The 15,873-nt window shown below is 41.2% G+C and overlaps 1 protein-coding gene across 1 annotated transcript; it reads right to left on the minus strand.

The window, feature by feature from the left end:
* Positions 1 to 516: 516 nt before the first annotated feature.
* On the minus strand, positions 517 to 7,091 carry Bmp15 (bone morphogenetic protein 15). Its single transcript, XM_042695273.1, has 2 exons — positions 6,767 to 7,091; positions 517 to 1,376 (listed from the first exon to the last, which is right to left on the minus strand). Exons 1-2 carry the CDS (start codon positions 7,089 to 7,091, stop codon positions 517 to 519), a joined length of 1,185 nt encoding a protein of 394 aa, XP_042551207.1.
* Between the last annotated feature and the right edge of the window lie 8,782 nt (positions 7,092 to 15,873).

Here is a 15,873-nt window from a genome sequence, read left to right on the forward strand (position 1 = left end):
CACACACACACACACACACACACACACACACACACACACACACCAGAAGGAATCACACTGCAGGCATCATTAAGTCCAAGTTTAGGTATTCCCCAAGCAATCAATTTATCTCCCCAAAACCCATGCCCAGAGCCCACTGAACACACAAAACTGGCAAGCCCAGAATACAATCAGACATTATATTTCTACTATCATGGACAAGTGGCTTTTAACAAAGTCACAATTAAAAAAAGACAAAATAGAGAGCATGTCTCCAAAGGAACATCTTTGCCAAGCACTGAGGGCTTGGACTATCATGAATAAATCTTACTGGTCCATGCTAGGAAACTGGTATTAGAACTGTTGTTTTACACTGAGTAGCTCACAAATAGGGAAAGAGACTTGAGTGGCAATGCCTATGGGTAAAGAATAGAATCTATAGGTTTGGTAGATCATTTGCAAGTTTAACATAGATATTGCTTTATTTTAAACCCTTCTCCAATTTTGTGGGAACTCTGAGCTACTATAACTTCACTATTATCTGCAGGTGCAGGACTGAGCAATCATGCCCTCATACTCCTTGTACAAAATATTCCCATTTGCCTCTATCAGAAGGATGCTCATAGGAAGAAACTTATAAGGGACACAGGAGGGCTGAGGGACACTCTGGTTCACCAATTCATTGACAAGGCCCTGGATGATGGCGTGATTGGGGGAGTTGAGACCATAGGGTAATACTCCAGTACAGATTCCTTTACAATAGTTTGGGGTATAGAGATGGGGAGCAATGATCCAGTGATCCCAGCCCAGCTGGCGGAAGCTAACTTTGTAAGGGTGAAGGGAACACTGGTTATTGACAGGCCCATCCTGTTCCTGGGAGGAGCACGAAACCTCAGATGCGATGCCACATGCTTGTCGGGCACTCCGAAAGAAAAGAGAAGATTCACTTTCCACAAACTCCTGCTGACCTCTGGGAAGTGGTTTAGCCTTCTGAACACTTTTATGAGTATCATTGAAATACAGTAACAAGAAGGCAATGTCCAAGGAGGAGGTGCCATGCCACTGGAGCCCAAGAACCTCTCTGCCTTTTTGCTGCTGACACATGAAACGGAATCGTAGGAATCTGCGTCCCTTGCGATTCCAGAGACTTTGCTGAAGACAGTGTGTGATATCCATCTCTAGCCAGGATTCAGGAATGAGGGAAGGCTTTGTGGAACCTGTTCCTGAAGAAGGAAAATGATTGACTGGGCATTTGGGGATCCAGGGTTCCACATGGCAGGAGAGAGGGCAGCGAGCTAGGTGAAGCCGATCGCGATAGATCACAGTGGCTCTGACTAGTTGGTATGCTACGCGATTAGATGCCAGAGGAAAGTCCAGGTTCTGTATATGCCAGGAACCTACACAAATAAGGAACAAAGGATTAATGTCTTCTCATCTGAAGATCTCTAACAAAAGTAGTCAATATTAACTGACAGCTGCAGTCAGACCTGAAATGAACACAAGATAAATACTTACAGTTTGAGTATATTATATGTGTGTGTGTGTGTGTGTGTGTGTGTGTGTGTGAATTCTTTAATCTGCAATAGCCTTGAGATAGTTATTGACCCCATTTTATAGAATAGGAAATTGAGACTCAAAGAAGTTATGTCAAAGGATACACAGGCAAAAGCTGGGGGTGTGGCTCAGTGGTAGAGTGCTTGCCTACCATATATGGAACATGGAATTCTGTCCCCAGCACTGAATATACAAAAACAAAAACCAAGGCCAGTATGTGGTAAAGTCAAGATTTGATTCCAAATCTGTTTATACTAAGAAAAAAATCATGTCTTTTAGATCACTCATTGCACAAAACTCAGTTGTAAACTTATTCTGTATGCATACTACGTATATAGGACATAAGTTATATTAATAGTTGACTATGCTAGGTTGATGATTGAAAGTGACTAAGAGTGCTCATGTCACATCACTATATAGTTACAACTTTGTGGCAAAAACGCAATATTGGGCGCTACTCCTGCTATCATTTCAAAGCCAAAAAATGTGTCACAGAATAATTTTATTGATTACCCCTAGTAGGGCTTTTTTAATTTTCTGCCTTCTGCCAACATCAAGAACAGTTTTGCAAGTATCTTTTCCTTCTTTGGCCATGTCTCCTTTAATTCTTACTCTCTTAATTTCTTGTTGGGATTCCATTTAGCCCATTCATTTTATTTTATTCTTTTGTGATGGTAGGAGACTTGAACTCAGGGCCTAGGCACTGCCACTTAGCTTTTTCACTCAAGACTAGTACTCTACCACTTGAACCACAGTTCCACTTCTGGCTATTTGGTGGTTAATTGAAGATAAAGAGTCTTATGGACATTTCTGCCCAGGCTGACCACAATCCTCAGATGTCATCTTCCTGAGTAGCTAGGATTATAGGCATGAGCCATTTCTCTTTATCCATTAATTTTAAATACCAAGGTAACAATGCTTTGATCTCATTAATGTTCTGTTTGTCAAGCTTCAGGGCCCTTAATGACTAAGAGCTTTAATCTAAACTGCATACTGACACCCAGTGGCCAAAAGGTTGGAAGGCTGGGCCTGCAGAGCTCTGAACTTTTGCCCCCATTTCCAACAAAGGTAATGGACATAAACTACAAAAATTAGACCACAGGATAAAATCCTCTCATCTTCAAACATTTTAGTTAAGTACATCCATGTGTATTTATATAGTATTCACCTAACTTTCACTGAATGCACAGCCTATTTTTTAAAAGAAGATCAGGACCTTTTACATAGAAGTTCTTTAATGTCTTGATGTCCTAGAATACTTTTAGGAGTTGGCAATGCAACTCATGCTTAACACACCCTCAAGTTTGTGGCGCCAGCCATCAGGCACACAAGGCTCAAGCCAGGCTTCTATTTGTTTTCTCAAGCTATTCCACCCTCCCATCTTACAACAGTCTTTCCAAGAGGGCCCACCCATACACCTACCCCACCCTGCCTGAAAAGGAACCCAACCCCAACCTCTTAAGCAGGCTGTCTGGGGGAGGAACTGCCTTTTCCTTTGAGTCCTTGACATTTCTAGTTTCCTGAGGCAGGGTGCGGTTGCTAAGGAACAGAGCCAGGAAGGGTCTGCTCAGAACTCTTCAGGGAAAGAGGTGATTCACAAATCCTGTGTGATTGAACCTGTCATCTGCTTCTGAATCCTTTCCAGAGTCTCCAGATGCCTGTATGTTCCACAGTTAGCCCAGGACACTTGCTTAATCTTAGGTATCCTTCTTTTTAGCCTCATATCATCCGGGCAAACTTGATTTGTGCAGCTCTTTGCAGCACTGAAAAATGGAATCCAAATCCCTCTTTGTGGCCTACAAATCTCTGCCTCTTACTGGCCTCCTAACCTGCCATTCTCCATAATGTTTGACCGGCTCCAGTTTCTCTCTGCTCTTCTAATCCCTAGTTTATCTTACAAGCTTCAACTCAAACATTACTTCTTCAATGATACCTGTCCTGATAACCCATGGAAGCAGATAATTTAATTGTTATTCCCTGTCACAACAACTTATTTCAACAAATAAAAGATAGGAGTGTAGGGAGGTGGGGAGGGAAAGGATGAAAGGGGAAAAACAAAGGAGGAGGTAACAATGCTCGATAGGAAATGTACTTATTTATTACCTTACTCATGTAACTGTAACCCCTCTGTACAGTATTTTTACAATAAAAATATATACAAAAAAGAAAAAAGATAGGAGTGTAAAATAAGGGAAGTGTTTGCGGTGGGGGAACCAGTGGGAGGAGGGGATGAAAGGAGAGGGCTAAGATGGAGTGGATATGATTGAAGTATTTTGTATGCTTGTACAAAAATAATGAAACCTGTTAAATTGTTCTTAAAGGGAATAAAGCATAAGAAAGAGTAATGGATGAGGTAAATTTTTATCACACACATATATTTGTATACACATATACTCATATATAAAAGTATATAAAGCAAATATAAGTATGTAAGTATATACATATCTGTATACTTTGATATATATTGATATATAATGATATATTTATATGTATAGCAATAACACAATGAAACCTCTTTGTACAATTAATATACACTACCAAAAAGTAAAAACAACTGCCTATTCAATTATAGCACTTGCCACAATTTGCAATTATTTAACTTCTCTATAAGAAAAGCTATTCAATTGGAGTAAGATTTTTTACATGTCTTCATCACATCTATATGCCAAGCACTCAGTAATTGCTGAATAAATATTGGTTGAGTTCGTCCTCACCCACACCAAGCTATTTCCTCTTTCCTAAATCAGAACCTACATCTCCCAGCTTATATGCTCAGTCTCCTTACTTCTTCCTCATGTACCAGTTAAAAAAATCACCTCTTCGAAGGTACTTCTCAACACTCTTCATGCTTTCCTTTTCTTTCTCCAAGCAGCCATTTCTTTGTGGAGTCCTGAGTACTCTATTGCTTAACTTGTTCTTCTTGTAATATCGTTATGTGATTATCTGTCTATCCATTCTAGAGGTCAGAGAAGTATCTGACCCAAATGCACTCCCAGGTGCTCAATTTAAATATGTTGGGACTGGAGGCATGGCTCAAATGATTGAGGCCCTGAGTTCAAACTCCAGTCCCACCAAAATAAAAGCAAAAGATACCTGTTGAAGATTTAGCATGGCATAGTAATTTAAAAAGCTCAGGATCAGAACCTATATTTGACACTTGGTTGTACTGATTGCTAGGCATATGGCATGGATGAACACATTCTAAACCTCATCTATAAAGTGTTACTACCACAGAACAAAGGAAGATCAAGGGACATGTTAGTAAAATAATTTCTTACAATCAGTGTCTGACACACAATTAAGCTCATGCTAAGAGATAGCTAAAAGTGTTTTCTTACTTGGAGGAGGAGTGTGTGAATCCTGTCCAAGTCATCTCTGAGACTAGTGAAAGCCCCAAATTAATCTTATCAGGTCCCCAAGAGTTCATTGAAGATTGTCTACCTTTCCTAGAGATCCCTGCACTTCCACTCTTGTCTAGGGACAATATCTGATGCAGTTATTCAAAGCAGACTCGAGCATGATGAGGACAAAGAAAATTCCAAAGCATGTCTGACACCCAATTCCCAAAGGAGCAAAAAGGGACTTAGTAGGAAAACGGCTTGGTGTACAAGGATGATGGGGGTATTACATTTAAAGACTTAAGCAGTTGTGGACAGATTTTAGAACCAGCCTCTTGAGCTCAGATCCCCTCTCTACCACCCACTGTGTGACATTTGCAAGTTACTAAACTTCTGTGGGTCTTAGTTTTCTTATCTTTAAAATTAAGCTAATTGTCCCGTGATAGCAAATTGTAGTGGCTATCATTAAGGATTAAATATGATAAGGAAGATCAGAGTCAGACCTTCAGATATTATCTTGTTTCCATCCTTTCTGAGGCCATATAAGCATGCTGTTGATGGGAATCTGCTTTGTTCTTATAACTTAATGTTGCTCTCAAGGCCCACTGACAACCCCCTCTTCCTCACCTTCCTGATTCTCAGGAAAACTTCACCCACGACTGTCGGGAGCCCTACAGGGAGTCTATCTGCATGATAGGCTTGACTATCTCACTGGAACATCAGGAGGCTGTTCACAGAATCCAGTCTTTTCATCCTGCCCCATACAAACACCCGGTAGCTGCTAACAACCACCTTTACACTGCCCTAAGCAAACATCCTGCAGCTGCTACAGCCAATGAAAAAGCTTCCTTATCCTAAACATATAAATACCCCTGTGTGAAAAATAAAAATTTGCAGCTTGATCAGAACCCTTGTCTTGCTGTCATTCTTCGTGTCTCTTGTCCCTTCATTCCTTCTCGCTTAGGTTCACTGCCCTCGTTGAAGTCCTGTGGGTCGGGACACATGACCTTATTTGAAAGTACAGAACTGCCAGTGTCAAGGATACTACGGAATCCCAAACAGGACAGGACAAAGACATGCAAAAGAAGCCCTTACACTTGAATGTATAAAAACCTTAAATCTGCTGGGCTCCAGTGGCTCAGGCCTGTAATCCTAGCTTACTCAGGAGGCTGACATCTGAGGATCACAGTTTGAAGCCAGTCAGGGCAGAAACATCCATAAGACTCCTATCTCTAATTAACCACACACAAAAAAGCTGGAAGTGGAACTGTGGCTCAAGCAGTAGAGCGCTACCCTTGAGCAAAAAGCTCAGGGACAGTACCCAGACCCTGAGTTCAAGCCCCAGGACTGGCAAAATAAATAAATAAACAAACAACCCCCAAACTCCAAAACCAACTTCAACCCTCCCCACTCCCTGCTCCTTATTTCTCTGACCCTAGTAGGTATTACATGGAGTCCCTCTGCAGCAGTGACTAAGGTCTGTTTGGTTCTGTTGAAGACTCTACCTTCTTTTTCTCCTTTCATCCACTTGATCTTTCCTAACACCTGTACTCTGCCTTCTAACAGCAAATCACCACATAAACAGCCCATCACAAGAATGTAGCTGGCTATTTCTCAATTCATTTTCAGAACACCCTACGACTTTCTATAGTAGATAGAAGCTGAAATACTTCATTGTCCGGGGCCTGGAAAGGATTGCTCAGTAGGCCCCAAGGCAATCTTAAGTTGGAGCCCTAAAAGGACGTAGGATTTGAGAGGATTTTTTCCCCCAAGCTTGCCATCCTTTGAATTTTTTAGCCTTGAGCCAACAAGCCACCCAACAGGCAATGAAGCCCTGCAGTAAACCCAAATTCCTTGTTTTCTTCCTTCCAAAGCAGTCTGGGAGCAAAACTCACCTCTGAGAGGCCTTGCAACATTGGCCGAGGGCCTCACCAGCCTCACCATTGTGGCCCCAATGGTACGGTTCTCCCTTGGATGCCCATGTGGGTCAGCTGAACGCTGGTACAACTTCAGCATGTACCGCAGGGGATACCCTTGGGGCCATGGCTTTATCTGCTGCTTCCTAGGGGCATCTTCTAGCAGCTCCTGAATCAGAGGCAAAGCAGGGTCCTCAGCAAGGGGGGCAACAGAGGGCTGCTCTGCCTTGACCATTTGGACTCTGTGTTCCATCAAAAACACCAATCCGCAGAAAAGAATTCGAAGAATGGTGAAGAGGGCCATCTTGAAAAGCTTGGTGTTCAGCAACAAGTTCCAACCCAAGCCCAAAGCATGTCTCTCTGGCCCCTTCTTTTCATGCAGATAACCACATCCTGGCTTAACAAACACCATAGATGGGACAAGGAAAAAAGGAAGGCAAGCAAGCAGGTAGGCAGGCAGGCAGCTAAACACTGTTCTGCTTCCTGGACCAAAGCAGGTCTCCTAATAACTTTGCCTCTTGGCATCCAAACAAACAAAAGCAGCAGAAGGGACAAGACAGCATGCCCTTCCCACCTTCTAATAGTGGGAACAGGAGCCTCTTCACAAGGCTGAGGTAATCAAAAAGGAGAGAACCATTCCAGGACCGGTGACCTCTCCTTCACCAGGAAGATGAAAGGAAACAGCTTTGCCTTTTTGGGCTCCACAGCTTTAAAGGAAATCCCTTCATCAGGCCTTAAAGGGCCAGATGCCTCCTCATACCCCTAAAGCACTTTCCCCCAAAAGTATCCTGCTGCTGAGTTGGGATTCATCCAGGGTGATTGTTAAGAAGGCAAATACCTGAGTCCAAACTCAAACTCTCTAGGAGTAAAGACTTAGCAAGTGCTCTAAGAAGTTCCCATGAACACTAACATGTGGAAATCACTGTGTGATTTGTGCTGTTGGAGCTTGAAGACAAGCCTTTACCAGGGGCTCTCAATCCCAGTTCTGTTCATTGGAATCACCTGGAGAATTTCAACAAGTCTTGATGCTTGGGTGTCACCCTTGGGGATTTGGATACAATGGGGATAGGATGTAACCAAGGCAGTAGGATTTTTTTTTTTTAAGTTCATAGATAACTTTAATATGTAGCCAAGTTTGAGAGCTCTACCTTAGAATTTTCTAGTTCAATAGGGACTGAGTGGGTTTCATCAGAGAAACCTGAGGCTGTGGAAGGTGAATCTGTGGAAGCTTGCCTAGCCTAGCTAGTTAATGGGAGGCAGCAGGGCTAGGCCAGTTGGTTAAGACTTCCCTAGATCATAATTCTGTAAATAGTGGATATAGACCTTGTCCAATTTTGTTGGAGTGTTGGGGAAAAACTAGAGCAAGAGTAAAGATGTAGATCTAGGAGATGGTGAATTAATTGTGATTTATGGACGGTTGTTTACCCTGTAAAGAGCCTGCCTACAAATAGGCAACATTATTGTGGAAAGACAAAGATTGGAGTGGGGGGGCGGGGGTGCATACACACATGCATACTGGTTCTGGGGCTTAAAATCAGGGCCTAGGCATTGTCCCTGAGAGTCTTTTGCTCAAAGCTAGAGCTCTACCACTTAAGCCACAGCTCCACGTCCGGCTTTTTCTGAGTAGTTTATTGATTAGTCTCATAGACTTTCTTGCCTGTATAGAGCACATGGGCAGCAAAGATAGCACTGAGAGGGGGTTGAGTGGGTAGAGCCCAATTTACTGTAGAGCACATGGGCAGCAAAGATGGAGCTGGGAGAGAGTAGAGTGGGCAGAGCCCAATTGACCTTCCGATCAGTGCCTAACCAGCCCGTGAAGGCTCAGGTGCATGATAGGGTGTGACCTTGACAGTGATTGGTTCCTCTTCCTCCCTTGCCATGCCACCTGCCCTTTTTGGCTTTAAAAAGGGCTGCTCTCTGTTAATAAAGGAGTTTTCTACCTGCTGGATTTGGCTCCCTGCTGTGTCTGATTGTCTCCTGGGCTGAGGGTGACTTACCTTTCCTCCACCTCGTCGTCTTTCGTGGGACAGACAAGACCCAACATGCCTGGACTCACATTGAACTGCAATCCTCAGATCTCAGCCTCTTGAGTAGCTAGGATAGCAGGCATTGCCACCAGTGCAAGGCTCCCTTCTCTCTCCCCATTCTTTTTAGTTAATTAAATTTATTTTATCGGGTTATGCAAAAATGCTTCAACCCAACCTGTCAGCTTGTGAATACAATGCATCTTAATTAATGTCACCCTTTCCAATTCCATTCTTACCACCGGAATTAAAAGGAAGGAATTTGACACGATTATTTCCTGATACTACATCACCCCCTCTTGGTCCAATATATGTACTGCCCCAAATCCCCAGAAGAGGGCACCAACTTTCTAGCCTTGTATTTGGATTGGGTGGGAAGAGGCAGGTTATAGGTAAGTGAAATAGGATGTCCCAAATGTTATTTTCCAGCCCTTTCCTGCTCTAGAAAAAGCCAGTAAGTGGGAAAGAGTAAAAAACAACTAATTACATAAATTGGACAATTTAGGAGGTGATTATTGGCATGACAAACTGGTTTTTTTTGACACAACAAAATGGGTCACCACAAGCTGCTCTAAACAGCAGGAATTCTTAATGTGTGCACTGTAGGTTAATTTTTCTAACTACAATGTGCTGGGTATGGCTGTGAAAAACATGAAATTTACAAAGGAGAGATTTGTATCCAATTGGGGGTGGGTGGGAATGTGACCATTGTATTAAGTACACATGTATAATGAAAGCCTTTTTTTAAACTGATTCTAATTTACATTTTTATGCAACTGTATTCATTCAAAAAATACATCTAATAAGTATGTGGCTTTGCTTGTTGTTAAGGGTGCAGGCCCTGAGTGAGACCCCTAGGTTCAAATCCCAGCCCACCGCTAAACTGCATTGGTAATTTGGAGCATTTGACTTCATCTCTATGCCTCAGCTTCCTTGTGTAATAACGAGGACAAATAGCACTATTTTAGATGGTTATTGTAAAGAAAGAATATGATAATGAATATAATACGTATGCTGAATTCTAGACACTGTACCCAACCCTGAGAGCATGGAAATTAATAAAACAGCACCTCTATCCCAGCACCCAGGCCCTATACTTTACACTAAGGTTAGTTGGAGTGGGTGTGGCCTGGGAAGGCATCATGATAAAATAGATTCTCTCTTGAGAAGGTAACAACTTGGATAGGGACATAATAGGAAACATTTTCTATACCAATGACATTTCTTCTGATTACTTGTTCTGAGTTCTTAAAAAAATATTTCCTAGATAGATTTTATTTTTTGAAAAATTCTTTCCAAGTTAAAGTGTGTGGGATAATTTATACACTTAGTGATTTTGTATTTGGCTCTATCCCTTTACATATTACATAGCATTGAATCCTATTAACTTTGGAAATTGAGAGTTATTCTCAAAGATGAGAAAGACTGCAAATGAGAAAGGGCAACTTGGGCTAGTTGTGAAGTACTTGATTGGTAAACTCCACTGAGATTTGGTAGGCTGACCTCTAAACTCCTTTTTTTAGACTTGTAGGATAAAGTTTCTAATGAGAGTTTAGCATCATAAGAAGAAACAATTCCAGTATAACGTAGTTCCACAGAGATTCTTCAAGTTCTATAAAGCCCAATATACCTATATGTTCATTTCTTCACACATGATCTAACTATGTGACTCTGGCTAGCCTTGAATTTACTACATAGTTCAGGATCCTCCTGCCTTAGCCTGTTGAGTGCTGGGATGACAGGCATGCACTACCATGCTCAGCTTCTTATTCATTTTTTGTAAGTGCTTAGTAACAATCTGTGGAACAAACAATTGCCATAGGATCTTTTCTTTCTTGTAGACATCTGGGATGATGGGCAAACTTGTTGAAAATGTTGCAATGTGTCCTCAGAGAAAGTACTCCTGAGTTTTGAGGTAAAGTTGGAAACAATCACATTCCCTTTTGCTTTCAACTCTTTTTTAGAGCAAAATTAGCATGACCAGCATTAAAAGTTCCTTGGACTCCTCTCTATCCCTAAATATGTGGAGAAGCTCCAGAGGAAACAATGTGTCTCCTTGTCATGCTTGGGTAGCAGAGGTTATTTTTCCCAACCTGAAGAAATGGACATGGCACCAGCCTCCCTCACCTGAAGATTGAGGCAGATCTAACCTAACTACAGTTGGTTTGGATCCAGACTAAGAGAGCCTCAGTTCACGGTGCACTAAGGGACATTTACCAAGCCTCAATGGTGTGGAAACAGTGTTGCATGTATAATAGTAAAACCCAATATAAAAAGGCAAATATTGGTCTAGGTTGGGTACCAGTGACTCACACCTGTAATCCTAGCTACTCAGGAGATGGAGATAGGAAGATTGAAGTTTTAAGCCAGCTTGAGTAGGAAAACCCAAGAGAGTCTAACAGACTCTTATCTTCCAATTAACTATCAAAAAGCTGGGAGTGGGGCTGTGGTTCACATGGAAGAGCACCTCAAGAGCAGAAGGCCCTGAGGTCAAACTCCACTGCTGCAAAAAATAAAATATCATAAAAAAGCAAAAATGTACAGTAGTTCTGAGTCTGCAGCAGACCTGTGTGGCTGGTGCATAAAGAAGAGAATGGGGAAAGAGTCCCAGATCAGGATGGTGTGGTAAGGATGAACCAGAACATGTATCTTCTTGCAGAGCATGCTGCTAGCCTGGATATCTTTCTGAAAACTGAAACAAAGATATACAAATCAGTCAGGTGCTGGTGGCTCACGCTTCTCAGGAGGCTGAGGTCTGAGGGATATGGTTTGAAACCCTGAGAGACTCTTATCGTCAATTAACCACCAAAAACCCAGAAGCAAAATAGCAAAATAGTTGACAAGGGCTAAGCCATGAGTTCAAGCCCCATCACACATGAACAGAGAGAGAGAGAGAGAGAGAGAGAGAAAGAGAGAAAGAGAGAGAGAGACGGGGGGGAGAGAGAGAGAGAAATTAGAAAAAGATACCATTTCTGAATAAACAGAACACCAGCTGGATTTCAGTCCTTACATGCCTTCTTTTTTTTCAGTCATGGGGATTGAACTCTGGGCCGGAGCACTGTCCTTGAGCTTTTCAGCTCAAGGCTAGCGCTTTTTTACTTGAGCCACAGCGCCTCTTCCAATTTTGTTCTGGTGGTTAATTGGAGCTTAGAGTCTCATGGACTTTCCTGTGTAGGTTGGCTTCAAACAGCGATCCACAGATCTCAGCCTCCTGAATAGCTAGGATTACAGGCATGAGCCACCAGTGCTGGGTTCTTACGTGCCTTCTTGATAGGACATCTTTGCGTACTGGACCAGTTGTGTAACCATTTGCAACTGCCAGCCACCCTATTTGTAAGGCTTTTAGTCTTCTTTAGTGACATGAGTCTTCCTGTTTTCTTTCAGTTTTTCCAGCAAACTAAAAATGCTTTTGCCTCAGGAGCTTTAAATAGTATATACTGCCTCCTCTAACTAATATACCCTCTCCTGTTCTCTTTTGCCAGGGTCCTTCCAATCTGCTTTTATATCTCAGCTCAAATATCACCTCCTTGAGGAAGTTCTCCTTTATTCCCTAGACCAGATCTAAAGAGCACGTGTAGAAGATCTGCTGTAAAGCTGACACTTGAATCAGGTCCTTAATTATGAGTGAGAGTTTGCTAAGTAAAGGAAATAAGCTATGCCATTTTTAGATCCATTCAAACAATTTCAGATGTTGCCCTGAAAATGTTAAAGATGGATTGAAGAGACTTCAAAGGTTCTCCAAGCAAGACCTACAGGGCAGTGTCATCCTTACCATGGGATCCTTGGGCAGCAATTGTATGGAACCACAGTTATAAGGATCAAATTCAGAGGCAAATAACTCATATTGATCATCTACTGTATACTGGGTATAGTTCAGTGGTAGAAAATTTATCTAGCATGTAAAAGACTTTGAGTTTAATCCTCAGCACTGGAAATAAATGAATAAATGGCTTCTTTGAGGATTCAGCAGCTATTTTCTTGCTCTGCAGGCCTACAAATATCTTCTTCTCAAAATGTTAAAAGGTTAAACCAGCTGGATATGGAGTCACACAACTGTAATTCCAGCTGCTCTGGAGGATTGAAATTTAAGGCCAGCCCGGGCAAAAAAGAAGCCAGTTGTGGTGGTTCACCACCTGTAACCCCATCTATGCAGGAGTCACAGTCCAATGTTGGCCTGAATAAAAGCAAAACCCTACCTAAAGAATAAATGGGTTGGGGGTGTGCTTAAAGTAATAGAGTACAAGTACAAGTCTCAGAGTTCAAACTTCAGTACCAGCAAAAAATTATAAATAAAATAAAAACAAAGGAAAAGATCGAGCTTAAAAATAAGTCAAGCATCTGAGACTAATAGTGGTAAGTATAAGGGGCTTTTTTTTGAATGGTAATTTTTCTCTCCATAAATACATCCTTGACAGGTTCCTGAGTCAGGGAAGTCCATAAATGCTTCTGTCTCACTTATTGATGCTTGGAATACAATAGAAGGACTGTTGTTTTTCTTTTACTGTGTTCCCTTCCCTTACTACTATGAAAAATACTTTCATAAAGATTGGGTAGCACATTTATGAATCTGAGACTGAATCTGGGCATAACCACAAGGTTTCATGTGGTTTGAATGCACAGATCCCTTATTTCAAGTTTTCTTCTTTGAGCCCTGAGATTTACTGCTTCATTGAGTCAATGAGGGAAACCCAACTCTCTCTCTCTCTCTCTCTGCTCCCCTGCCCCCCCAGGCACTGAACATTGATGATGAAAAAAATATTTATGAATGACCAAATTAACCCCAAGAAAATTGGTTGCCTAAACTTGAAGACAATCAAACACTTTAAGCCAAATTTTATTGTGTTTTTCTGTTTGTTTCTTTTCAGGTTAAAGAAAAACTATGGAAACCCCAGGGAGAGGCCTGGGATTTACTACACTGCAATTTGTAGAGGAAAACTTGTTTGATATTGTTGAGAATATCATTGAGTTTTCAAAGATAGTTTTAGTGTATTTACTCCATGGACCCTGAAGTTGGCTCCTAAACTCAGAAGGCTCTTCCCCTTTAATAGAGGAATATACATCCTTGTTGAGAAAAACCAATACTCATTCATTTATTCATACATATATTCACTGAGTGAATATTGGCTGTTTTCTATGTGTCTGTTCTGCGCTGAAGACATAGGAAAAAATACTTCCAAGTGTTGCATCTTGTGGAATGTACAGTCTAAGGAAGACAGACAGTATATAATCAATCTCACAAATATTTAAAAACTATTATGACACAATGTTATGAAGATAAATTATGAGCTGCAATGAGCACATCATCCAGTGGAGGCTGAAGGTGGTACATAGTCAGACAAGTCCAGAAAGGTTTACACTGAAAGATTTAACCTTGAAGATTTCAGGAAAGAATATTCCAGAAAGATGAAATAATAATATAAAGACTGGAGTAAAAACTTAGGCCTGGTTATCCTAAGGGAATTAAAAGAAGAGCAAGTTTGGCATGAGCACAGACAACATACATCAGGGATCAAACCATGGAAAATAAAGTTTCAATAATGATCAAGTTCTGGTATATTCCATTAGAATCTTAGTAACCCTTATTAGTGAATTTCAGTGCACTGGAAAAATAACTATTTGGAGAGGAAAGGAAACAATGAGTTTGATTGTGGCTATTATGAGTTCAAGTGCATGTCAAATAGGTGATTGGATGTAGTAGTCTGAAATTAAGAAGAGAAATCTAGAAGTAGAAAATTTGGAGTTGTTGGAGTATGCATAATTATTGAAGACTTGGGATATAGTTGGGTTTATTTAGAGGAAGTACAGAGTGAGAAAATGAGAGTGCCTAGAATGAAGCACTGAATAATAATTTTTTATACAGGATCATGTTATATAGCAAAGGCTATATGTAACTTCAGCCTCACAAGTAGCTGGGATTATCTGTGTATGTCTTCACACTTGGATTATTCTAACATTTTAGGCTTGGTTATAGGTAAGATGGTTCAGAGGCAGAAGGAGAATCAAGAGAGTGCTGAACTCAGAGTCTAAAGAAAGTGTTTCAAGGAAAAGCAAATGACAAACAGTATTGAATTGGGCACAAAAGTAAAGAAAATGAGAACTAAACAAGTGACTTTCTTCAGATGTAGCATCAAGGTTATTGATGAACCTTAATGAGCGTTGTTTCATGATGTGGCAGTCGTACTCATATGATTGGTTTGAGTTTGGGAATGCTTGATGACACAATGGAAAATAAAGCTGGAAAATCCTTTCAGAAGTTTTGTTGTAAAAAATGAGATAAACTTTTAGCTCAAAGAAATTATGGGTCCAGGAAAGTTTTGCTTTTGTTTTTATGAGAGGCAGGTTTGCATGGCTCATGCCTGTAATCCTAGCTACTCAGAAAGCTCAGATCTGAGGATCACAGTTTGAAGCCAGCCTGCAGAGAAAAGTCCACGAGACTTTCATCTCCAATTAACACAATAAACCAGAAGTGGAGCTCTAGATCAAATGGTAAAGTGCTAACCTTGAGCACAAAAAGCTCAGGGACAGTGATCAGGGCCAGAGTTCAAGCTCTGGGACCAGCAAAAACAATAATAATAATTTAAAAAAAATAGCCGGGCACTGATGGCTCACACCTGTAATCCTAGCTACTCAGGAGGCTGAGATCTGAGGATCATAGTTCAAAGCCAGCCTAAGCAGGAAAGTCTGTGAGACTCTTATGTCCAATAAGCCACTCAGAAAACAGGCGCTGTGGCTCAAGTGGTAGAGCACTAGCCTTGAGCTGAAGAGCTGAGGGACAGTGCCCAGGCCCAGAGTTCAAGCCCCACGACCAACAAACAACAAAAAAAATATCAATGGCTATTTGTCATAGATCAAACTCTTATTATTCAGACTGAGTCAAGGTGAGGCATAGACAGGAACTCTTGGCCTGAAGTCAAAAATCCAGATTTTTTTGAGTGCTTTGATCAGACTCAACGTGCTCCCTCACAATTATTTATAAATAAGCTATACTTGAATCTTTCAAATGTCTTCAAAAGGAAAGGGATTTTCCAGTCATTTTAATAGGCTATGGCTTTGGGCTTTATT

The sequence above is a fragment of the Dipodomys spectabilis genome, unplaced genomic scaffold (genome assembly GCF_019054845.1).
Source record: "Dipodomys spectabilis isolate Male_0828 unplaced genomic scaffold, ASM1905484v1 ptg000180l, whole genome shotgun sequence".
NCBI classification, from domain to species: domain Eukaryota; kingdom Metazoa; phylum Chordata; class Mammalia; order Rodentia; family Heteromyidae; genus Dipodomys; species Dipodomys spectabilis.